The sequence below is a fragment of the Phocoena sinus genome, chromosome 17 (genome assembly GCF_008692025.1).
Source record: "Phocoena sinus isolate mPhoSin1 chromosome 17, mPhoSin1.pri, whole genome shotgun sequence".
Taxonomy (NCBI): Eukaryota; Metazoa; Chordata; class Mammalia; order Artiodactyla; family Phocoenidae; genus Phocoena; species Phocoena sinus.
The window spans coordinates 42,274,318-42,301,832 of NC_045779.1; the positions used below are offsets into that span (position 1 = coordinate 42,274,318).

Consider the following 27,515-nt stretch of genomic DNA (forward strand, 5'->3'; position numbering starts at 1 on the left):
TGTCCAGGAAAACTCACGCTGTGTGATCACTGTAAACAGACTACAGTGAGATCAGGGCGGTTCCATTACAAAGTCAGTTTAAAAGAGACAAGGTAACAAAGTTGTCATCCTGAGCCAGGTCCAGGAAAAATAAGTGTGGATTGAGACCCCCTGCCATGTGAGATGAACTAGGCGCTTGCGGCATAACCATACATGTATCACAACCAATTTCCTATGTATATAGTGAATAGATTTCATTGCCCCAGTATGTAAAGTCCTGAAAAATCCAATTAAAAATATTTCATTTCAGACTTAAAATTATATCTATGTTTTTAAAGAAATACTCTATATTATCTATTATTATAGTTGGCAAATTCCTAAGCCAAAGGAGATAGTCCATTTAAAATAAAGACTGTTGTAAGAGACAAGGATACTACATAACGATCAAAGGATCAAACCAAGAAGAAGATATAACAATTGTAAATATTTGTGCACCCAACCATAGGAGCACCTCAATATATAAGACAAATGTTAAGAGACATAAAAAGAGAAATTGACAGTAACACAATAACAATGGGGGACTTTAACACTCCACTGACATCAATGGACAGATCATCAGACAGAAAATCAACAAAGAAACACAGGCCTTAAAAGACACATTAGACCAGATGGACTTAACTGATACTTATAGAGCATTTCATCCAGAAGCAACAGAATGCACATTCTTCTCAAGTGCACGTGGAACATTCTCCAGGATAGATCACATGCTGGGCCACAAAGTAAGCCTTTTTGTAAATATAAGAAAACTGAAATCACATCAAGCATCTTTTCTGCCCACAATGTTATAAGGCCAGAATTCAACTACAGGGAAAAAGCTGCAAAAAACACAAACACATGGAGGCTAAACAATATGCTACTAAACAACCAATAGATCATTGAAGAAATCAAACAGGAAATCAAAAATACCTAGAGATAAATGAAAAGGAAAACACAACAATCCAAAAACTATGGGACACAACAAAAGCAGTTCTAAAAGGGAAGTTTATAGTGATATAAGCTTACCTCAGGAAACAAGAAAAATCTCAAATAAACAACCTAACCTTATGCCTAAAGCAACTAGAGAAAGAACAAACAAAACCCAAAGTTAGTAGAAGGAAAGAAATCATAAAGCTTTCAGAGCAGAAAGAAATGAAAGAGACTAAAAAAAATAGAAAAGATAATAAACTAAACTGGTTCTTTGAAAAGATAAACAAAATTCATAAACCTTTGGCCAGACTCACGAAGAAAAAAAGGGAGAGGGTCCAATCAATAAAATCAGAAATGATAAAGGAGAAGTTACGAACAATACCACAAAAATACAAAGGACCGTAAGAGACTACTATGAACAACTATGTGCCAATAAATTGGACAACCTAGAAGAAATGGATACATTCTTAGAAAGGTATGATCTCCCAAGACTGAACCAGGAAGAAACAGAAAATAAGAACAGACCCATTACCAGCACTAAAATTGAATCAGTAATTTAAAAACTCCCAACAAACCAAAGTCTGGACCAGATGGCTTCACAGGTGAATTCTAACAAACATTTAGAGAGGAGTTACCACCTATCCTTCTGAAACTCTTCCAAAAGAACTGGCAAGGAAGGACACTTCTGAACTCATTCTATGAGGCCACTGTCACCCTGATACCAAAACCAGACAAAGATATCACACGAAGAAAAGAAAATTACAGGCCAATATCACTGATGCACACAGATGCAAAAATCCTCAACAAAATGTTAGCAAACCAAATCCAACAATACATTAAAAGGATCATACACCATGATCAAGTGGGATTTATTCCAGGGATGCAAGGATTTTTCAAGATTTGCATATCAATCAACGTGATACACCACATTAACAAACTGAAGAATAAAAACCATATGATCATCTCAACAGATGCAGAAAAAGCTTTTAATAAAATTCAATATCCATTTATGATTTTAAAAAGCTCTTCAGAAACTGGGCATAGTGGGAACATAACTCAACATAATAAAGGCCATATATGACAAACCCACAGCTAATATCATACTCAATGGTGAAAAGCTGAAAGCATTTTCTTCTCTAAGATCAGGAACAAGACAAGGATGTCCACTCTTGTCACTTTTATTCAACATAGTTTCGGAAGTCCTAGCCACGGCAATCAGAGAAGAAAAAGAAATTAAACGAATCCAAATGGGAAAAGAAGTAAAACGGTTTGCAGATGACATGATGCTATACACAGAAAATCCTGAAGATGTTACCAGAAAAGTACTAGAGCACATCAAAGAATTCAGTAAAGTTGCTGGATACAAAAAAAATTTTTTTGATAAATTTATTTATTTAGGCCGTGTTAGGTCTTCGTTGCTGCGTGCAGGCTTTCTCTAGTTGCAGCGAGTGGGTGTTACTCTTCATTGCAGTGCGTGGGCTTCTCATTTCAGTGGCTTCTCTTGTTGTGGAGCGCGGGCTCTAGGCACACGGGCTTCAGTAGATTCAGCATGCGGGCTCTAGAGCGCAGGCTCAGTAGTTGTGGCGCACGGGCTTAGATGCTCCACGGCATGTGGGATCTTCCCAGACCAGGGATCAAACCCGTGTCCCCTGCAATGGCAAGTGGATTCTCAACCACTGTGCCACCTGGGAAGTCCCTGGATACAAAATTAACCAAAGAAATCTGTTGCATTTCTACACACTAACAGCAAAACATCAGAAAGAGAAATTAAGGAAACAACCCCATTTATCATCACATAAAAAAAGAATAAAATACCTAGTAAGAAATCTAACTAAGGAGGCAGAAGACATGTACTCAGAAAACTTAAGACTCTGATGAAAGAAAATGAAGACAACACAAACAGATGGAAAGATATACTGTGTTCTTGGATTGGAAGAATCAATACTGTTAAAATGACCATACTACTCAAGGCGATCTACAGATTCAGTGCAATCCCTAACAAATTACAAATGGCATTTTTCACAGAACTAGAGCAAAAAATTTTTAAATTTGTATGGAAACACAAAGACCCCTGGACAACCAAAACAATCTTGAGAATGAAGAACGAAGCTGGAAGAATCATGCTCTCTGACTTTGAACTATATAACAAAGCTACAGTAATCAAAAAAGTATGGTACTGGCACAACAACAGACACATAGATCAATGGAACAGAATAGAGAGCCCAGAAATAAAACCACACTCCTATGGCCAATTAATCTATGACAAAGGAGGCAGGAATATACAATGGAGAAAAGACAGTCTCTTCAATAAGTGGTGCTAGGAAAACTGGACAGCTACATATAAAAGAATGAAATTAGAACATTCTCTAACACCATGTACAAAAACAAACCCAAAATGTATTAAAGACCTAAATGTAAGACTAGATACTATAAAACTCCTAGAGGAAAACATAGGCAGAACACTCTGACATAAATCACAGCGATATGTTTTTTGACCCACCTCCTAGAGAAATGGAAATAAAAACAAAAATAAACAAATGGGACCTAATTAAACTTAAAAGCTTTTGAACACCAAAGGAAACTATAAACAAAACGAAAAGACAACCTACAGACTGGGAGAAAATATTTGCAGATGATGCTACTGACAAGGAATTAATTTCCGAAATATACCAACAGCTCATACAGCTTAATATATAAAAGAAAAAAACAACCCAATCAAAAAATGGGAAGAATACCTAAACAGACATTTCTCCAAAGAAGACATACAGATGGCCAACAGGCACATGAAAAGATGCTCAATATTGCTGTTATTAGAGAAATGCAAGTCAAAACTACAATGAGGTATCACCTCACACCAGTCTGAATGGCCATCACTAAAAAGTCTACAAACAATAAACGCTGGAGAGGATGTGGAGAAGAAGGAACCCTCCTACACTGCTGGTGGGAATGTAAATTGGTGCAGCCACTATGGAAAACAATAAGCAGGTTCCTTAGAAAACTAAAAATAGAGTTACCATATGATACTGCAATCCCACTCCTGGGTATATATCCAGAGAAAACTCTAATTTGAAAAGATACATGCACCCCAATGTTCATAGCAGCACTATCTACAATAGCCAAAACATGGAAACAACCTAAATGTCCACTGACAAATGAATGGGTTAAGATGTGGTATATATATATATATATATATATATATATATATATATATATATATATACAGTGTAATATTACTCAGCCATAAAAAAGAATAAAATAATGCCACTTGCAGCAACATGGATGGACCTAAAGATCATCATACCAAGTGAAGTGAGTCAGACAAAGACAAATATCAAATAATATCACTTATAGGTGGAATCTAAAAAAATGATACAAATGAACTTCTTTATAAAACAGAAATAGACTCACAGACATAGAAAACAAACTTATGGTTACCAAAGGGTATAGTAGTGTGGGGACAGATAAATTAGGAGGTTGGGATTAACATATACACACTACTATACATAAAGTAGATAAACAACAACGATCTACTGTATAGCACAGGGAACTATATTCACAGGGAACTATATTGTAATAACCTGTAATCGAAAAGAATCTGAAAAAGCATACATACATATACATATGTATGTATAACTGAATCACTTTGATGTACCCCTGAAACTAATACAACATTGTAAATTAACTATACTTCACTACAAAATATATATATGTGTATAGTCATCCTCCTACTGTAATCACCTATCTAGTAGAAAGGTAGAAAAAATAGTTGTGGCTCATATTGTGTGATGCCATTTATATAAAATATCAAGATAGGCAAACTCGTAGAGACAGAAAGTAGATTAACGGCTGCCAGGGACAGAGGAGGGGGGACACTATGGCAAAATGAGGAGTGACTGCTAATGAGTACAGGGTTTCTTTTTGGGGTGATGAAAACATTCTAAAATTGATTGTGGTGATAGTTGCACAACTGTCTATATACTACAGAAAAAAAAGAAGCCAATCTTTTTTGGATTGGGTAGTTTGTTTTTTTGATATTGAGCTGCACGAGCTGTGTATATTTTGGAGATTAATCCTTTGTCAATTGCTTCGTTTACATCCTTACTGTTTTTTGGGTTTTTTTGCGGTACGCGGGCCTCTCACTGCTGTGGCCTCTCTCATTGCGGAGCACAGGCTCCGGACGCGCAGGCTCAGCGGCCATGGCTCACAGGCCCAGCCACTCCGTGGCATATGGGATCTTTCCGGACCAGGGCACGAACCCGTGTCCCCTGCATCAGCAGGCGGACTGTCAACCACTGTACCACCAGGGAAGCCCTACATCCTTAGTTTTTAACTGGACCTTTTCTATTTTTTTTTTCATCTTAAAAGAGATCAAGACCATACAGTTCAAATATTTATTGGGCATGCTTTTTAGAGTATGTCTATCAGTAATTTTGCTTTAATTATTTTCTGTCAGATTTTGATAGTAATTCTTAGTCCTAAATTGTTAGAATTTTATTTTAAATTTATTTTCTTAAAATCTTTTCCTTAAATTATGTCTTGTTTTTAACTAATTTAAAATGTAATCAGCCACAAGTATTTTTTTTTAATTTTATAGCAATATTACTGAGATGTAATTTACATACCATACAATTCACCCATTTGAACTACCATATGACCCAGCAATCCCACTACTGGGCATATACCCTGAGAAAACCGTAATTCAAAAAGAGACGTGTATTGCAATGTTCACTGCAGCGCTATTTACAGTAATAGCCAGGACATGGAAGTGACCTAAATGTCCATCAACGATGAATGGATAAAGAAGATGTGGCACATATATACAATGGAATATTACTCAGCCATAAAAAGAAATGAAATTGAGTTATTTGTAGTGAGGTGGATGGACCTAGAGTCTGTCACACAGAGTGAAGTAAGTCAGAAAGAGTAAAACAAATACCGGATGCTAACGCACATATACGGAATCTAGAAAAAACGGTACTGATAAACCTAGTGGCAGGGCAGGAACAAAGAGACGTAGAGAACGGACTTGAGGACACAGGGTGGGAAGGGGAATCTGGGACGAAGTGAGAGAGTAGTATTGACATATATACACTACCAAATGTAAAATGGATGGCTAGTGGGAAGCAGCTGCATAGCACAAGGAGATCAGCTCAATGCTTTGTGATGACCTAGAGGGGTGGGATAGGGAGGGTGGGAGGGAGGGGATATGGGGATATATGTATACATATAGCTGATTCACTTTGTTGTACAGCAGAAACTAACACAACATTGTAAAGCAATTATACTACAATAAAGATATTTTAAAAAACCTAATGATGTATTCTTACATGCCTTAGAAAATAAGTAAACAAAAGCTCAGGGAAATTGATCTAAAAAATTAAAAAGCTTTCCAAAACTCATCCCATATTTGTCCAATCAAGTCTTTTCCTAATCATCTGCCTTTTTTTTGGTCTAAGAAGTTTGCTTAACGATCTAACCTGTTAGAGATTCAGCATATGATGAAAAGGAACTTCCAGAAAGTAAAATATTCAATAATTATAGGAACAAAATACCTTTCCTTCTCTTCACTTGGACAAAATATGTTTAGACAGGTTAAATGGCAATTTCTTAGGTTGTTCTCTAACATTTTCCTAAGCAGTCTTAAGGTTGGCAAATCGATGTAAATTTTATTTTACTTTTAAATCCTGTAAAAATAACACATGTAATTCATGCTCATAATAATTTCAAATAAAGGTGTGTATGTGTGTGTGTGTAAAATGTATATTCATTTAAAAATCTAGATTAGATTCACAGCACTAAAATACTCAGGCTGTTTTATATAAGCTATGTACCCTGTGTTCACTTTGATGACTATTATGCAGATTATTAATAGGTTATCAATAGTATTTCCAGAACATAGGAAAATATGAATAAGATTAACATTGAGGTTAGAACAAGTTATCCTTCATATTTTTGAGACAACTTGAGATCACATGGCTTAAATATAAATTAATATTTAATGTCTAATTTTAAAAGTTTTTCTAGAGTAACATACTAACAATTAAACCTCCTTTTTAGTTTTTTAACATTTCATTTATTCAGCAAAAGTATTTTATGTACGCTCTGTGGGCCTTTTCACCTTCCTTTAGAAACTAACTCAGTCAAGGGATCCACTTGTTCAACATCCCTATATTGTGGTCTGCTCTTCCCCTCTCCCTCAGAATAAAGAGCATCCTATTTTATCTATTATGTAGCTGTTATGCTTTAGAGTCTAATATAGTCAGCTGGTTTGCCACCCAGTCAAATCAGATACTTGCAAAATTGGAGCAAAGAGCATTTCATCCATCCCCAACTGCCAGCAACTTTCTTCAAGAATTAATTACTTACAAGATGAATTATAAATTTGATATATTTACTCTCATACTGCTGTTTTCTTATTTGTTCAAATGTGAATTCTGGCTGTGAAAAACTGGATTTAAATATTTTGTATAAATGATTAGCAGTTCAAAATATCATTGAGAGCATGTATGAATAAGTCTTACAACTAGTTAGAATTTATTAACAGTTTTTTAAAAATCCTGACGTTACAGTGGCTAAAAAAAGAAGGAAAAGTCTGTGGGTGCGGGTAGGGAACATGGGGCCCTTTGGCCTGGTAAAGTTTTTCTAATTATTTGAGAAACTGATTAAGAAATTGGAAAGAAAAAAAATAGCACACAGAGTTGTCTTCTGACACACACAAAAATAGGACTTGTGTATTTGTGGTCTGCCTCTGGATTAGGCATTAAGTTGAATTTGACTACTAAATAATACTTAATAGCAGCATAGGAAAATGGTACCTTGGGTCCCCAGTAATCCTTTCTTCATTACAGAAATTATGTATTAGAATGATGACTATTGAGAATTCTTTCATTTTGCCAGTTTCTTCTCTGATTTTTTAAATATTTGTGTATAACCTGGACATCAATAATGACAGAATTCATTTTAAAGCCTAGCGCTTTTCTTTTTTAAACCTTTCTTTTGAAATTATTCTAGGTTACCATTTAATAAAATACTTTAATATTGAGCCCTATAAAATTTCAAAGTAGGGGTCTTTAAAGTAGAGGACTAGAAATAGTAATTAATAAAATACTAATTAAAACACAAGTAAATGAATAAAGTCTACTGAGACAACTGCTTATTCATATGTGTTGCATCTGAATCACTTCAAATGCAGTATCTAATAATTTAATATTTATATATCTCACAACTTTTAAAATATAAGATAGTTAATTTTAAAAATACAAAGTAGCTATTGCATATTTTATACACCTGTGATTATTTTTATTTATTAGAGATGCAAAAAATTAAATGAAATTTCTCTTTATTCTAAAAATAAAAAGAACATAAATATGTACACAATCATGCTTAAGTATTTTAAAATATTTTCCCTTAAAGGAGTGCTGATTGATGCTACTGTAAATACAAGAGGCCAAATATATGGTTAAGTACATCAATATGAAATTCAGTAAGAGTATGAACTGGTATGTTTCTTGAATGCCTTCTCTTATATTGTTACTGTTTCTTTTCAGAATTCATTATGAATTAAAATAATAGCTTCCTAAAAATGATTCAGGGAAATATATGGATGTATAAATACAATCCACTTTCCCCTGGAAATGTATTATCAATCTGAACACAGAACATAGAACCTAGAATAGAAAAGTCCAATTGTTTTCAAAGTACTTGCTCTGCTGTTAGAAGCTGGTTTTATTTGATACTTATTTTAAATATTAATATAAAACAGGTTTTCCCTAAATTACAAAATAAAGGTGACTAAAGAGAGATATTTATTTAACTTAGAGGGTATGCATTAAATTGTTACCAACATCTAAACTGATATAGATGATACTGTTTTTAATGTTTTAGCTATGAAACAGAAACTGGGATGAAAAATTCTGTAAGTATATTTTAATGATAATTTTTTTTTTTTTTTTTTCTGTATGCAGGCCTCTCACCGTTGTGGCCTCTCCCATTGTGGAGCACAGGCTCCGGACGTTCAGGCTCAGCGGCCATGGCTCACGGGCCCAGCCGCTCCACCGCATGTGGGATCCTCCTGGACCGGGGCACGAACCCATGTCCCCTGCATTGGCAGGCGGACTCTCAACCACTGCGCCACCAGGGAAGCCCCTTGTAAGTATATTTTAAAATAGCCTTTAGCTGTTTAAATGCATGTGATTTTTTTTTTTTAACCTTTCAGAATAATAACCATAAATGGAGATGATGGTGTTTGGCCTGAATTTTCCTAAGCTCTTTTGCATGAATTCTGTTTATTTTCACAGTTAAAAATGTTCCCTCATATGGAGCCATGGAAATCAGTGATTCCCTATTACTAGAAAAGGGGCTTGAACTGGAGAAACAGTTGCCCATTTCTAAAAAAGAGTTCAGTGATAAAGGGAGGCAAGGTAAAACTATCACCCCAAGAAAACCACACATACTGTCCACATGAAAACTGCGACATTAGTAGAGACATCCTACAGCAGTTAGAACCAGATTAAGCCAGAATAGGAGCCACCATCTTCAGATGACCTGGTTCAGATGATGAGCTCCGCCTCTTCTGTCCTTCCTCTAGCCTGCTCCTCACCCCCTCCCTCTCACTGCCAATCTCTCCAGGAGCTAGACCGAGGAGAGGAGAAAGCAGTCAACTGTCTTAAACCACCAATGTCAGCGGTCCTTAACCTTTTTGGCACCCGGGACCGGTTTCGTGGAAGACAATTTTTCCACGGACTTGGGGGGAGGTGGTCTGGGGATGATTCAAGCGCATTACATTTACTGTGCACTTTATTTCTATTATTATTACATTGTAATATATAATGAAATAATTATACAACTCACCATAATGCAGGAATCAGCGGGGGCCCTGAGCTTGTTTTCACTTGCCACTCACTGATAGGGTTTTGATATGAGTCTGCAAGCAATTGACTTATTACGGTCTCTGTGCAGTCAAACCTCTCTGCTAATGATAATCTGTATTTGCAGCCGCTCCCCAGTGCTAGCATCACCGCCTCAGCTCCACCTCAGATCATCAGGCATTAGATTCTCACAAGGAGCGCACAGCCTAGATCCCTCGCATGCGCAGTTCACAGTAGGGTTCACGCTCCTATGAGAATCTAATGTCGCCACTGATCTGACAGGAGGTGGTAATGCGAGCGATGGGGAGTGGCTGTAAATACAGATGAAGGTTCGCTTGCTCACCTGCCACTCCTGCTGTGTGGCCCGGTTCCTACAGGCCACAGACCGGTACCGGTTGTGGACCCCTGACTTAGGTAGCCTGCCCTGAGACATAGAGTAGGGAATGATCAGGTGAGATTTAAATCATATTTAAGCTTGAAATTTTAAACTAGTCAGACTTTTACTAACCAAAAGTGACCAGAAACTTGTAGCATCTGTCAAAGGCATAGTTAAGGAGCAGAAAAGGGAGATTAGAGAGTGTATCCATTGTTCAAAGTAGGTCTGGAGAAAAAGCCATTTTAGGTTTATACCCAATGAGTTGTAACTGTTTAAAAAGTGCTTACTAAAATAATTAAACTGTAGTAGCATGAATCATGGTACCAGGACGAATCCTCAAAGAGCTGATAACAAAATACTTGGTAGCTGAAACTATTCTTTAAGTTCAAGTTTAGGGTGACCTACTCCCCAATTAAACAAGTAAAATTTCAGCCATGGTAAATTCTCAAGGGACAGCTGTTATCTGCCTGCTTAAGCTTGACTCAACTTATATCCAAAGCTAGATAAAGCCGGTCTCCTCCGCTCACTGCTCATTCTTTGCCCATCTTATATTTGGGATTCCCTAGAAACCCACTTTTGGTAACTTGCTCTCCTTACTGCAAGGCTCTCTCTGGAAGATCTCACGTACTCTAAGCCAAATATTCCCAAATCCATAGCTTCATCCTGTATTTTCAACTACCTAGTGTACTTATATGTCCTCCAGACATTAAAAACTTAATACATCCACAACAGAATTAGCTCAACCTCTGCACCCAACCTCGGAAACCCCTTCTGTCCTCCTTTTCTGTTCTGTATCTCAAACAATGGCAACATCATCAATCTAATTCTCTAAATCAGAAAACTTTTTCTTCATTCAGCTCCCCTATATACAACTGGTTATCATATCCAGATGATTCTTAAATCTAGGATATTTCTTAAATAGTCTAATCTCTCTTCTCTAATTCCACTATCTTTGTCTGAATCACAAAGGACGGGGAAAATGCTGAGCAGTAAAATTACACATGTAGACAAAACTGCACTTACCACTTTGAACTTAAAGAACTGGTTAGTTAGAAAAACCATCTCAGATGCTGACATTTTAAACTTAATGAAGCATCCTATCATGAGTCACAGCAAAATGTGGAATAGAACCCAAATGAATGGAAGCCTCAGAGTTTCAGTGTGGAGTCAAGAGAAAAAAAAAGTATAAATGATTGTAGACAAGGAGGAAATTCTTACAGGTGAGGGCAACTGATATAAAAAAACAGAAAGAAGCTCAAAGGTTGACTAAGTTATGGAAAATGCTTTAAAAATGACAACAAAAAGGTGACTTTTTAGCATATCTAAAGAGCTGCTGTTAAATGATGACTACCACACTGGTCAGGGTTGGATAATTTATTAATTTCAGTTATTTAAAGAATATTTTTCTGGAAGACTATACCTATAATTCTGTAATAAAGGAAAAATGGAAGAGTAGTATTTGCAGATATTAGTTGTAATTCACTGATTTCTGCAAATCAAAGGGGAACTTAATTGTATCTTTCTTCTATTATGCCTTATAAGATGTGCTAAGGGAAAGTCTGTCAATGTTCACAGTCAGGGTAAGAATGATTAAATGTTTAAAATCAAAGTAAGGCAATTTTCAGGAGTTTTGTACCATCATTCAAGTTCTAATGCGTTAAAGACAGTACATTTTTTTCATCAAAGATTATAATCATGGGCTTCCCTGGTGGCTCAGTGGTTAAGAATCCGCCTGCCAATGCAGGGGACACGGGTTTGAGCCCTGGTCCGGGAAGATCCCACATGCCGCGGAGCAACTAAGCCCATGCGCCACAACTACCGAGCTTGCGCTCTAGAGCCCACGAGCTAAAACTACTGAAGCCTGTGCACCTAGAGCCCAAGCACCACAACGAAGAGTAGCCCCCACTCACCGCAACTAGAGAAAGCCCCCACGCAACGAAGACCCAACACAGCCAAAAAAATAAGTTAAATAAATTTTTAAAAAAGATTATAATCATGAAAATGACTATCTGCTTTAGAACTTTCTTCCATAGCAACGATAATCCACAACTGACCACTCATTTCATTTGACTAGCTAGTAATGGCTGGTTATTAGCTTTTTGCATATTTATATATTTGTAGCCTTGACTATTATATAGCTTAATTAGCATTCTCATATTAAGAGAGAGCTAAAAACTAAATTGAAGGCTTGTGGAATTACAACTTGATACTCTAACTCAGGTTGCTGAGACTTTTATAAGGCGCCTTAATAAATAACAGCTTTAATTACATCAGTATACTGCATATCAAATTTAACATGCACCATTACTTAAATCACCAAGAAAAAAAAGTTCCTTTGTTAAAAGCCATGTAAATGTTTCTTAAAAGTAAATCAATATAATTAAGATATCTCTGTACCAAAATTCTTTTATCTGCTACTGTACGTTAGTTTGATAACCTCTTTTGCTTATCTCTGTAAGATCTGTCTATATTTCTGGGAAGACGTTTCTGCTATTGATGGACAAAATTATAAAACAAAACTAGTTTGGTTTGGAATCAAGACAGCTAAGGTTTTGATTTTTAAAAAGCTGTTATTTACTGGAATGTCTTCTAATCTGAAGGATGCAACCTAATGGAAGTTTTCTACTTTTAATAAATGAGAGGTAGAATGGAAAAAGGTCCCAACCTAATATCAGGACAAGAGACAAAGGTGTATTAGTTTAACCAGGACGACAGATCTAATAGACCCCAAAAGAACTATGTACTTGTAACTGTGAAAGATCTGTATCAGGAAGTTATGATGGGATCAGTTACGGAAAGGGCTCTAACCCTAAACTACTATGTATATTCTGAAAACCTGAATTAAGTATGAAAGTACAAACACACTTTCAGACTTAAAGAAATTTCATTTATGACAGTTAAAGTGAAAAAGAACTCTTCTATTGTCAATACAAACTGATAACTAGTTCAATCAATCCTAACAACTTATTTGAAATCTAATGGTTTATTTAAAAGGTAAATACTGTGGGGCATCAGTCTTAAATTAAAAGGCAATAAGTTATATTGTCCACTCTATAATCCTAAATTCCACTATTGGTTCTTAACATCTCTTTTCACATAATCACCCAACAGTCTCCACTGCTTACTGACTAAACATTCAAAATGAGGCTATGAACAAACAGTGCACATAGTCAAAATAACTTCCTCAGACATCAACATTAGCCATAACATATGCTTGGAGTATTAACATCTTTGTTTTAAAATGTAAAGTAGCCAATTTCTCAACACAATCTTCTAGATAAACGACATTTTAAAAAGAATAAATTACTATGAGGAAAGTTTATGCTTTTCAGAACTCTTTTTGGAAGGCCATTTTTCTCTTTGCCATGTGTTTTAAACATCTTAATAAATTCCAACACGGTGACCAGAACCCACACACTGCACCTGTGCTTTCCATCTTAATTAATCCAGTAAGTACAGGCCTGCTCACTTTAATTTGTAAAGGAAATGATGATAGAGTGAGTTTTAACTTAAGGCATTAATTACCTAAATAAGCAGAATTAGCTTAATGTTTCAGAAGATCTTGCCTAAACACAACCACCAAATAAAAGTTCCTGAAATTTCTGAAGCCTTTAACAGCATATTTAGGAATAAGAAAGCAGAATGCTCACTCTACCTTAGGTGGCCAAATGGATTAAATTATACTGAGAAAAAAACAGTGTGGTAGTTTAGAGACACTGAAGTTTTTGTTGCCTTTAACTACTATAGAATCAACTTCACTGTAGTTGACCGGTGACTATTAACATTTTTTTCCTACTCGTATATAAACACTTATCTTTGAGGAAGGCCACTCTCCTTTCAAAACAAAGGTTATGACGGTCTTAAACGCCTAAGGAGATTGATGGTCAAAATCTTATAAAAATTCTCCATGGACCTAGACAATCACATGCTACAACTGAGCACATGGCACACCACCTGCTGGACACAAGCGCCAGCACAGATTTCGTGAGCTGGCGACGGACTGCACGAGTCCAGAATTCTGCAAGTATTTCCAAGTGCAGGGTTCGCATTAATTTTAATTTCCTGTTGGCTCTGTAAGGAAAGAGTAGTGAAAGCACAATGGGCCACATACGCTCAAGTTCATGCCACATGTGCACCTGTAATCATAGACTCTTATCCAGGGCTACCCACTAAAGCATTTGAGATTTTGTGTTTATTTCTTCTTTACCCCAGAAGAAATAAACCTGAAATATCTACAGTTATCTTTTCATACTTTGTTAATACTCTTCCAAACATCTGGAAATACTTGACAATAATCATTTAATTAACGCAAAACTAATCGATGACAATATGCTTAAGTACTTCACTCAGCTGAAGTGGTTTCCTCAGTCCATACAAGTAGGGCCTGAAGAGAACAAGAAGTTCTTTGACTAAGGAGTGCACCACAAAAGAAACCTGGAGCCAGCATCTCTTTAAAGAGCAAAAGCACTCTCGGTATTTAAGTAGAGAAAGCAGGTGGTAGCCTACGGCTACACTGGTGAAAACTGGCAGATGCTCTTGGCTTAAGTTTTTACCTCCAGGCTTCCTACAGGGCCTGTGTGTTCCTCAGGGCTTTCCAAAGGCTTGGCTTCACTACAAGCCTTTGCGGGGGCTCCTGTATTCCACCACTTATTATGCTCCACAGCCGCTGGCTGCTCTAGCAGGGTGAAAAGATCCTAAGAAAGATGCCTAAAATGCCCCTAAGGCTCCAGCAGCAGGTTTGCTACCTTCTGCAGGTTCACTGCTTTCTGCATTTTGCAGCAGTGAGGTTTTTTGGGTTTTGTGGGGTTTTCCCTATCACCATACTGATTTTCCAATCCAGAGTCAGAGGAGTTGTAAAAAAAACTCAGGGAAGTTCAAGGCACATGTGTACTTGAAGGAGAGGACTTTTTCTTCCCTTCTGCCACAATTATTGAGACTGTTTCTCCAAGTGCTGCCCTGGAGGATTTTTGGGTCCCTTAGCTCAAAGGAACAACACAAACTGAATATTTAAGAATCACAGAAATCCAAAAACATTACCTTACAATTCAGTTTGAGTCAAAAACAAAAAAATAACTGATTTACCTAATTCCTCTTATATTAGCAACTATTGTCAATCCAATTTCTTTTTTTAAAATTTGGAACCAACATAGTGGGTTAACAGATGGCTTTTAAAGTTTTTGTTCTTATTCCAAAATCTTTACATTACCCAAAATGTATCTATTTATGTATGAATGATAGTGTAATTTCTGCAAAACATGATCTACATGCTCTCCATTTAACACTAAACAATCTGGATGCTAAGGCTGTTTGGAAATAATTCTAACAAAAACTGAAACATTTGACTAGTGCTATAATAAACAGATTTGCCTTTTACATTTGTTTTAGAAATCTTCACAGCCACACCCTAAACAGAACTTTTTTAGTAGAGTTAAAATAATTGGTTCAGTTAGCCTAAATATATTTTATCCTATCTTTATGCTACCCTCAAGTTGGTGAAATCACAAATTATTTCTCTTATCAGCTCCTTACATCCAAGAATGTAACAGGAAACAACCAATTCACAGAAAATCTAAAAGACAAATGCTAAAGAAAATACACCAATTAAGTTGAATACAGGCTTTAAGATAAAGAATGCTTCCTACTCCGCACATCTGCCTAGCAGGTGTCTCTCTGAATAAGTTTTGTCCTTTAGGAATCCGCTCTGAATACTGCAAAAGACAACGAAGTATTCACCTTCATTTTTCTTTTTTGAAACCTCTTTTTCTCACGGCAGAAAGAGAAGCCTTCTATGTCCTAGAAACATGGTCAAAATGACTTTGGGTAGTTTTAAGCAACTTCTATTGAAAAGACATAGGAATCACATAAAATCTAGTTCTCTTGGAAGGTATCCTTGAGATACATCATAAAGAGGGGAGATAAACACATAAACCTTAGCACGCTTTTACACTTTGATGAGTCACATTTTTAACATTCTATATCTAATGTATGACGGAATGAGTAAGACCAGATTTCCCTTATCAATACCAGCTGGTGTCTTAAGTAGAAATCTCTTTGCTTTTCGTCCATTTCCTTACTTTGTAAGCAAAGTATTCCATCAAACCCTTTACACTTTGTCCTACCTCTGCTTCCTCTTTTCCTACTCTCTTCTAACCTCTCTTACACACTTTTCTTTTCCTTTCTTTTCTTTTTTTTTTTTTTTAAACACACTCACTACTACTCTTAACAAATTCTTTGTTCATCTCCTGGCAATCCTTCCTTTATTCATGTCTTATTTATTCCCATTTGCATTCCCTCAGTAGCTATTGCAAACATTTTTCACTTTCCTCAAGGTGATGAAGAGGGCTGAGCAGTTGACAGGTGTAGTAAATGTTGGGGAAGAAAGAACTCCTGCTCTAGTCATTCCTCCCCCTCTGCTTTCCCTTTTTAAGGCTACATGCCCTGTATAAGTCAGAAAAGAAATAAGTCTGCATTTAAAATTAAATCCGGTCCTATGATCTCTTGGAGCCTCTTTCCAGCTGTGAGGACACTTTCCTTCCTCTTTTTTTTCTTAAATTTCACCTTCTATTATTTAGCTCCTCATCTTAACCAATATAGTACTCTTTAACCCAGTATGTTGGCTGTTTCTGTTGATTAACAACCTTTCTAGTGTCTCCTACATCTATCCCTGTTTTTGTTGTTTGGTTCTTTTCCATTTTATTACCTTAGTATTTCAAGTCTGTTTCACATACCTGATTTTCCCCTACCTCTAGTCTTTTTCTGTCAATCAATCCTGCATGCTACCATCAAAATTAATATACTTAAAACACTTTTCATCACATCATTTTCCAACCTAAAAACCTTCAGCGGCTTTCCACTGGCTAGGAAATAAAATTTCAGACTTTGCAGTCTTACGTTCAAGGCTTCCACCATCTGACCCAAACCTAGCTTTCATTTTATCTCCCATATTATTTTAAATGAACTTGAAGGTCTCCACTTCATTGTCACCCAATATATCTTGTCCTTTCCTACCTCTAAGCTTTTTATTATGCACATCATTCTCTGTACTGCCTACCTTCTCTTCTACTATCCATCTTCCAAATTTTAGACAAAGTCCTCCTCTACTATATAATTTCATAAACTACTCCAACCTTTACTGAGTCCTCCTCTTATGCATGATATCTGAATTATTGCTCTGGATTACAATTTAACACTTTACTAACATATTTTCTCAGCTTAATAAATGTACATACATATGTGTATATAAATATATATATATTTTTTAACCCATAGTGCCTAGCACAATCCAAAGCAGAAAACAGAACATTTGTTAAACTAGTTTAAGGTTTTCTAACAAATTTTGGAATTTCCAGATAGAAGGACTCCAGAATCTACAATGGGCTGAAAATACTACCAGAAGTTTACTTATAAGAGCTGGCCACTAGAAAAACTGATGCTCTCATTCACAAAACTAGAATGAGCTTAAAAGGGACAGTAGAAGGCTGCATGTCAAAAGTTGCTGGGTATGAATATTCTAAAAGTAGGGTACTGAAACGGCCCTCATCAAAATCACTAATGACCTCCAATTTCCTAAATTCATTCTTTTAAATTCTGTTGAATTTTAATACGGACAACTTCTAGTAGATTATTTGCAAAGATGACCACAATAATTCCATTCATTCCACACGACCCTCTGCAATATGACTTTGCTAGTCTTTTCATCATGAGGTGAAATCTATTTCCATATCCTTTGAATCTGGATTGGCCTTGTGAATATACTTTGACTAAGAATATGGCAGAAGTGACACTATGTGAATCCTCTTTTTTCCCCTCTTACTTTTCTTTTATACATAACTTAAAATCCACCATTTTAACCATTTTTAAGTGTAGGGTTCAGTGGCATTAAGTACATCCACAATCCATCCCCAGGACTCTTTTCATCTTCGAAAACTCAAGTTCTGTACGCAAAAACCAATAACTCCCTATTTCCCCCTCCTCCAGCACTCGGCAACTACCATTCTATTTTTTGTTTCTATGAATTTGACTACTCTAGGTACCGCATATTAAGTGGAATCATACAGTATTTGTTCTTTTGTGACTGGCTATGTTACTTAGCTTATTATCTTCAAAGTTCACCATATTACTGCTTGTGTCAAAATTTCCTTCCTTTTATTTGGCTGTACGCAGGCCTCTCACTGTTGTGGCCTCTCCCGTTGCGGAGCACAGGCTCCGGATGTGCAGGCTCAGCGGCCATGGCTCACGGGCCCAGCTGCTCCGTGGCATGTGGGATCTTCCCGGACCGGGGCACGAACCTGAGTCCCCTAGCATCGGCAGGCGGACTCTCAACCACTGCGCCACCAGGGAAGCCCAATTTCCTTCCTTTTTAGGCTGAAAAATATTTCACTGTATGCGTATATCACATTTTGTTTATTCACCCGTCAATGGACACCTGGGTTGCTTCTGCCTTTTGGCAATTGTGAATAACGTTGCTATGAACATGGATGTACAAATATCTGTTCAAATCTCTGCTTTCACTCATTTCTTTTGGGTATATATCCAGAAATGGAATTGCTGGATCACATGGTAATCTATGTTCAGTTTTTTTTGAGGAATGCCATACTGTTTTCCACAGAGGCACCATTTTACATTTGCAGCGCCCAAGGAAGGGTTCCAATTTCTCTACATCCTCACCAACACTTGTTGTTTTCTCTGTGTGTGTACGTGTGTGTGTATATAATGGGTGTGAAATAGTATCTCATGGTTTTGATCTGTGTTTCTCTAATGATTAGTGACATTAAACATCTTTTCATTTGTTTATTGGCCATTTATATATCTTCTTTGGAGAAATATTTATTGGAGTACTTTGACCATTTTTAAATTGGGTTGCTTAGTTTTTAGTTGTTGAGTTCTTTATATCCTAGATACTAACCCCTTATCGGATACATGATTTACATGTTTTCTTCCATTCTGTGGGTTGACTTTTCTTTGCTGACAGTGTACTTTGATGCACAAAAATTTTAATTTTTATATAGTCCAATTTATTTTTTCTTTTGTTGCCTGTGCTTTTGGTGTCATATCTAAGAAATCACTGCCAAATCCAATGTCACGCAGCTTTTCCCCTATGTTTTTTCGACAAGTTTTATAGTTACAGTTTGTATGTTTATTTAGATCCTTGATTCATTTTGAGTTAATTTTTGTATTTTTGTATATGGTGTAAGGTATAGGCCCAACTTCGTGCATGTGGCTATCCAGTTTTCCCAGCACCATTTGTTGACAAGACTATCCTTTCCTCATTGAATGGTCTTAGTACCCTTGCTGAAAATCTCTGACAATATATGTGATGGTTTATTTCTGGGCTTTCTATTCTACTCCATCTGTCTATATGTATGTCTGTTTTGATTACTGTAGCTTTGTAGCAGTTTGGAAATCAGGAAGTATGAGACCTCCAACTTTGTTTCTCTTTTTCAAGGTTGTTTTGACTATTCAAGTCCCTTGAAATTCCAAATGAATTTTAGATGGATTTTTCTATTTCTACAAAAAATGTCATTGGGATTTTAATAGAAATTACACTGAATCTGTAGGTTGCTTTGGACAATATTGACATCTTAACCACATTGTCTTCCAATCCATGAACATGAGATGTCATTCCATGTATTGGTGTCTTCTATAGTTACTTTCAGCAGTGTTTTGTAGTTTTCAATGTACAAGTCTTTCATCTCCTTGGTTAAGATTATTCCTAAGTACTCATTCTTTTCGATGGTATTGTAAATGGATTCTAAACTCAGGACTCAAGAGGCCTTACAATTTCTTCTATCACTTTCTTGGAAGGCTGCTACCACAACATAAAACCTCCAGACTTGCCTGACAGGGTCATATGGCCTAGCCAACTGTCAGCACAACTGCCAGACACATGAGTGATTTTAGAGACATTATTCAGCTCCATTCAAGCTGCTAGATGATTTCAGCCACGTGAGAGACTCCAGGTGAGACTAGCAGAAGAACCACTCAGCTGAACCTAGTCAAACTGCTTACCCACAACACTGTAAGCAAATGAAATAGTTATTTTAAGTTCTAAATTTTGGGGGTGGTAGCAAAGACTAACTGAAACAGAAATAAATCATTTTATTTGCTATTTATTAACTGTGATAATTTATTCATTACTTTGAAGCTCATTTCAAACTGTTTTCCAGAGGCTGTTAAGATTTATTCCAATTGAGTTAAGACAGAGTTCTTTGATTCATCAAAGATTCATCATGTTTACGAATGATTTTAAGCTTAAAGTCAGCATTCTAAATAATTTATATATTTTTTAAAAGGAGGTAGCATAAAATGAAATCTTACTAGACCTATAGAAATACAGATTTTATTTTTCTAATTTATAAACTCAAAACTGAAAAAACAGTAAGGAGATATTACGATTAATGTTTTCAGACTAACCTGTGCCATGGCTAATATGTGCTAGCACTTAGTACTAAATTTATTGAGGACAGATTTTGAAACTTTATTATCTGATTATTTGAAAACTTAATCACAATATTTAGGAGAAAAGTATTTAACATTAGAAGTATTTATAATCACAAAGCATTTAGAGGCATGTTGTCTAGGCAAAGCTGCTTGATAGTATTTAAAAATTTAGAAGATATAGATATATCTAAAATTTTATTTACTTATATATATACTTATTAACAAATGTAGCTGTAGTTATTTTACATGAAAATCTTACAGAACAATATGCAAAAGTAAATGCTATTTATAATACACGCTAAAGCAAAAATTTACCTCAAAAATTTCTAGATTAAAGAACTCATTTTAAAAATTTACTCTCTCAAGTTGTGGTAAGAGTTGTTTTAGAATTATTTATCTGTATTACATGCATTCTTTAAAAGAAATAAATAATAAGGAGCAGGACAGAAGAAATAAGGAGAAAATGTAATAAGAGGCAAGAAGGCACAGTTTTAGGGACTTCTCTGATGGTCCAGTGGTTAAGAATCCACCTTCCAATGCAGGGGACGAGGGTTCAATCTCTGGTCAGGGAACTAAGATCCCACATGCCACTGGGCAACTAAGCCCGCGCACAGCAACTACTGAGCCCACGTGCTCTGGAGCCCATGTGCCACAACTAGAGAGACCACATGCTGCAACTACTGAGCCCGTGAGCTCTGGAGTCCACGTGCCACAACTAGAGAGAAGCCCACACGCCACAACAAAGAGCCTGCGTGCCACAACGAAAGATCCTGCATGCCACAACTAAGACCCAATGCGGCCAAATAATAAAATTAAATTAAAAACAAAAAAGTTGATTAAAAAAATAAGAAGGCACAGTTTTATACTGAAGTTTATATTCCTAACTAGACATAGGACTATTATTTCTGACAAACCAAGTGGAGTTAACACTATGTGACTTAACTTTCATAGTTGAGGCAAATTTCTCAGAGTCGATGTCATAAATACCTTTGCATCATTTGTTTAGGAAACTGAATTTACTGTCAGAAATATCTCATATTTGCATTATTAAAAACATCTTTTAACACAGTTGTCATTTTAGTTTTAAAGAGTCCTAAATATTTCTCTAAATTTGGGCTATAATTTATTTAACCATAAGCAATTATTTACATTTCTCTGCAACTACATTTCTACAAGCAAACTACAATTTCACCATTCCCCTACCCATATATAGCAATATACTGAATATTAATATACAGTCTATAATTTTAATCATACACACACACACACAACCTATGTTTCTCAATGTGGTGACAAAATAGAGTAGGAGAAAACATATATGGAAGAATTAAAATGTACTTACAAAGTCAAAGTCTCCATCTTGAGGAACTTTCCAGTTATCAGGAAAAACATTTTTGGACATAGGGAAGGGTTCATGCATATTCTGATTACAGTTTTCATGACTCTTATTCTTGAAGTCCTGTTTATCAAAGTAATCCATGAAAGATGGTCTTTGTACTTGTGGTGAAGTTGCATTTCCTTAGGTAAACAAAAAACATAAGGAGGGTATAAGTTCTTACATTTACTTAAAGAACTATGATTTTTACTGAAGTATGATTTTTTTATTAATCAATATAGTAAGTTTTCACTGGTCAGATTCAAGACCAACATAGTCAATTTAATGACGAACAAAGTAAAATAAAATAAGAATGAAATAACAAAAATATCCCGGTTCTAAAGCTAAATTCAAGATCTTTCCCTTAAAACCTGCTGCTTCTCCACATGCTCTTTGTCTGCTAAAGTCAACATTCTTTACTTAATCCCCAAAGTGATCAAGTTGAGAATTAACCCAGACTCGTTTCTCACCAAACCAAACTGATCATTAGGTATTTTTTAATGCTACTGCTCTATCCACCACTGCTACTGTCTTAGTTTAGCTTCTAATCATTTCCTACCTAGGCCACTGTAACACCCTCCAAACTGGTCTCCTTCCCTCATCTCAGTTTTGATTTTAGTCACACTGACAACATAGTGACCTTCTAAATGCAAATCAAACCATGTCTTTCTTCTGTTTAGAATCTTTCAATGGCTCCTCATTTTCTACACTGAATGATTAAAGTAGAAAACAAACATTTAGAACTAGATTTTCCAAGTGATTTTCAAACTGGATTCCTTAAGCCCTAGAGTGCCAAAAAAAAGATCCTAAGTGACCACCACAAAGACACTTCCCGATACAGTTCTCCAGACAGTAAGTTACCTACCTTCTTAAAAATTTCCTGTGATAGGACGTACACTTCCCCATAAGGAAGCCTGCTGGGCAACTCTAAGTTACAAAAAGTGTTTTATTTTTTTTTTTAACGTGAACTTGAAATATGTCTTTCTGTAATTTACACTCATGTTCCAAATAAATTTCTCTTTCATATACCAGTCCCTCAAATATCTGAAGACAGATAATAATGACTCCTGTCTTGGTTATCATTTTAAGGTGAATCATCCCCAGTTCCTTTCATACGACATGTTTTTGAGACTCATCATCATCTAGTTTACTTGCCTGTGGAGACATTCCAGTCTCTACACGATCCTCTAAAATCAGACATAACATTGCTAATAGTAATCTGGCCAATTTAGAATGTATTTGTAATAGTACTAACGCAGCTTAAAACTACAGTAAGTATTATGAAAACTAGGTAACATTATTGGCTCGGGATGAGCTATAAGGTAATTTTGTAAAAATTCCTGCAGTCAGAGAAGTAGAAGTCCAATCAGAAATGAGTAGTGGCAATATAAAGGAAAGAGGAAGACCAATATTTGGGGCTGACTAAAGAAAACCACTGGGAAATTTAATTCCAGGAATCTCCTCTTCCATTTGCAATAGTCCTGTGCCTACTTCTAACGCTATCCTGATCAGAAGCTTCTATCCCAAGTTATAGGAGCCACCACTAATGCCCTAGTGGCTCAAGGTGAAAACGTTGTAACCTAATTTCTAGAGGCTCTCCCTTCCTGAAGACGACAAGGGGTCTCTCTTGTGGGGAGGAGTGGCCATATAACACAATTTTGACCGATGATACATAAGAAGAAGGTTCCTAGGAAAGCTCTGTTTTCTTGATACAGGCATCACCTCTCTGTTTCTGCCTGCTCCTTTCTCCTTCCTGGAATGCAGACTTAATGGCAGAAGATCTAACAGTTATTCTGCAAACAGGAGGATGAGAGTACTACCCTAAAGATGGTGTCACAGAAAGAATCTCTAATGACATAATGAAATCACTCTACCAATGCAGCACACTCTGCTTCTGGATTTCTTGTTAAATGAGAAAAGACATTAATACTATTCTATTTAAACAATTGTTATCTGGTTTTTCTGGTACCTATAACCAAATTCAGTCCCTAACTATTACGTTTCTATTCCCAAGTGGAGGATGTAAAAAGATACAGGAGCAGCAACCTTCAATTTTACTACAGAACACCCCAATTTGAAACTTAAAATCCACTACTACATAGTGGTTTAATTATCAGTACATTTCAGATATTTTAGTTTTAAGGGTCTTTTACAGGCTGATCTCAAAACCTATGGTGAAATGCCTGTTGGATTCCACACTCAAAATTTTGGAAAATAACCCATTCCTATATTTAGAAATAAACATTCTCACAGAGAGTTAACAGAAGTCTAAAAATCAACTGAAATAAAACAAGGTAGTCTGTTCCATTAGATTTTTATGTTTGGATGACTTTATAACAGGATATTATTAACCAAGATATGCTTATACACAATTTTTTATTCAAATGTATATGCTTATACTTCTAAATATTTTCCATTGTTTAGTTTAAAACTTACTATCAACATTTTGAGTATATCTTTTTTATATACAAAGAAAATTTTAAAAACAATTTTTAAAAATTTCTAAGGAGGAAAATAGGCTAGGTTATGTCTTAAAAGTTAATGGGAAAAAAAAAAAAAAAAGTTAATGGGAGGGAGCAGCTGTAATTGGCCAGTCATATTTAACCACACGATATGAAACACATGTCCACAGTGTGCAGCTGAGTCTCCAGGGAGATGCATGTTCACAGAAGGGACAAAGACAATGATGCTTCTGACTTACAATTTATTTTTAAAAGAAGAAATAGTAGGCCCTTCGACAGGAGAGTAAAGCAGGAAATCTCAAGATAGTAACCACTGTCATATGTGATTGTGGTTGCTATGGCGAATACTTTTTTTTAAATACACAGAAAATAATCACATAAAATTGACATCAATTTCTCCAGTTGTAGTTGAATTCTGACCCTAGCTTATAAGAATATTTTTAATTTTTTTTTTTTTGTGCTGTACGCGGGCCTCTCACTGCTGTGGCCCCTCCCGTCGCGGAGCACAGGCTCCGGACGCGCAGGCCCAGCGGTCATGGCCCACGGGCCCAGCCTCTCCGCGGCATGCGGGATCCCCCCGGACTGGGGCACGAACCCGTGTCCCCTGCATCGGCAGGCGGACCCCCAACCACTGCACCATCAGGGAAGCCCATATTTTGAATTTTAATAATAAATTTGATGTTCAAAATTACCTTGTCCCTCACTTTTGGTCCCAATTCCTTCAACTACTTGCTGTGGCACTAAAAACCCATTAGCAATAAAGAATAAAATAACCGCCACTCAATCCTTTTGTGCATGTGAAATTTTAAAGAAAAAAATTCTTTCTTCTTCAAACATTCCCTAAAACATATATAAGAAAACTAAATTGTACAGTATTTAATACCTTTTACAAAATATGCCAGTCTACTCACAATTATTCACTAACTTTTCTAATTTACACATGTCTTCTAAACAGGTGAAAAGTTGTCATGAAAATTTAAATATATAAAGGAATTTTTATACTTTAACAAAATGTAATTTAATTTTTAATTTCTTAGCATGATTGTAACAAAGGTAGCCAGATGCAAAAATGAAATAATCATAACTTTAGCATAATATATTTCAACATCAAAGGATTTATGAATATTACCTAATTTGTTCTTCTAAAACAATTTAAGATGTGGGTGTTCCACCTGATTAATGATCTTGGAAATCTGTCCTTTAATTTGTTGCCAAGAGTACAATGAATACAGATAAAAACCAGGATGTTAATACAGAAGCTACTGACATCAGCTTTTTCTTAACTTCATCAGACTGTACTTTGAAACAAAGGAGGATACAGACAACATGGAGAAGATCCAGAGGCTATTCATAAAAAAAGATTAAATGCTTAGAAAGTAATACCTGCACAAAGGTTAAAGGGAATGAAATTGTTCAGCCAGGAAAAGTCTGAGGATACAATTTAATAAGTATCCAAGTATATATGAAGGGGGTCTTGCACAGAAAACAGCTGTTTTCCATCTCCACTGAGGGCAAAATAAAAGGAAACAGACCAATTGAAGCCCAAGGATTTTAGTTAAATAGAAGGAATGATTTCCCGTGTGAGTCATGAACACTGCAACAGCCACTGTGTGTCTATGGAAGCCCTTTCTCCAGAGGCCTTTATAAGAAAGACTGATTTCCATTTGTACAAGACTAATCTTTACATGCTTGTCCGTGCTCTGTGCTGGTAAAAGAGGTATCCTACGACCAAAATACCTACACTAATTGGCTCGAGCTGGGTCACATATCACTGAACATTCCACAGAGCAAAAGCACACAGAAGAACAGACCATATGCAATACCCACAGGTAACTCCAAACCATTGTAGCCACACCTTACCTGGACACCTAGTAACTCTACAGAGGAAAATGAAGGGTTCCTAAATGCCCAGTAATATGCTGGGCATTTGCACCCAGCTGCAAGTGGGACCTGTAGTTTACTATTGTCACCTTGATTGCTATGTCACTGGCAAAATTAATCTTAAGGAGGCACGTAACAATTTTTCATGAAAGAAGAGTAAGACCTCTGGAGAAGTAGGAAAGTGATCTACCTACACACTCCCCTAACCTGGCTAATTGCTTCTTGGCACCTGAAATTCCATCCTTAGTTACTTACTCCTTTGGCTCAAAGCTTTGTAGTTTTGGAGAAAAAATGTAAATATTTCAAGAAGATAAAACATCATTAAGCATTTTCACACCTGCATATTTGATACTTTGCTGAAATAGGTTTTCGGAGGAAGAAGGAAGGAAAAGATCTGAACCAGAGCTGGAAAAGAAGATGTTATGAAGCAAAGAACAGGACGTGGAAGCTGTTGCTCAGAGCAAATGGTGTCATACTTACAACTGTGTCCAGAGGCAACAGATGAACTAGAGAGTAGGAATACCTAATGGTAGGTCTTCCTTTCTTGATACTTCTCCTGAACACTTTCTAACTCAATCTAATACCTATTTCTAGGATAAATCCTAAAAACTTAAAGCAGAACCTAATTTGCTTTCTCTTACTAATTAAGTGAACCTACATACATGTGCTGTCCGAAATAAAACAATAAAGTGTGATATATTTTAAAAATCACCATGTATTATAGGCATATACAAAGAAAATCTAAAAACTACATATTCAACTAAAATTACTTAATCTAATATTTGATAATTGATGAATAGTTATGATAAGTTAATGTAAGTAAACAAAATAAAATCAAAATATTTAGATATGGGTTATTCCTCTACTCATTCATTTTTTTTAACATCTTTATTGGAGTATAATTGCTTTACAATGTTGTGTTAGTTGCTGCTGTATCACAAAGTGAATCAGCTATATGTATACATATATCCCCATAACCCCTCCCTCCCACCCACCCTATCCTACCCCTCTATGTGGTCACAAAGCACAGAGCTGATCTCCCTGTGCTACGTAGCTGCTTCCCACTAGCTAGCTATTTTACATTTGGTAGTGTATATATGTCAATGCTATCTCTCACTTCGTCCCAGCTTACCCTTCCCCGTCCGCGTGTCCAAAAGTCCATTCTCTAC

General features: G+C 36.1%; 1 protein-coding gene across 1 annotated transcript in view; it reads right to left on the reverse strand.

Moving 5' to 3' along the window:
- The window catches only part of STK3 (serine/threonine kinase 3), a 327,530-nt gene that overhangs the window by 52,810 nt on the left and 247,205 nt on the right, over positions 1-27,515 (reverse strand). Inside the window, exon 10 of the mRNA XM_032610392.1 lies at positions 21,971-22,146. Coding sequence (XP_032466283.1) covers positions 21,971-22,146 — 176 coding nt within the window. The remainder of the gene's footprint in view (positions 1-21,970; positions 22,147-27,515) is intronic.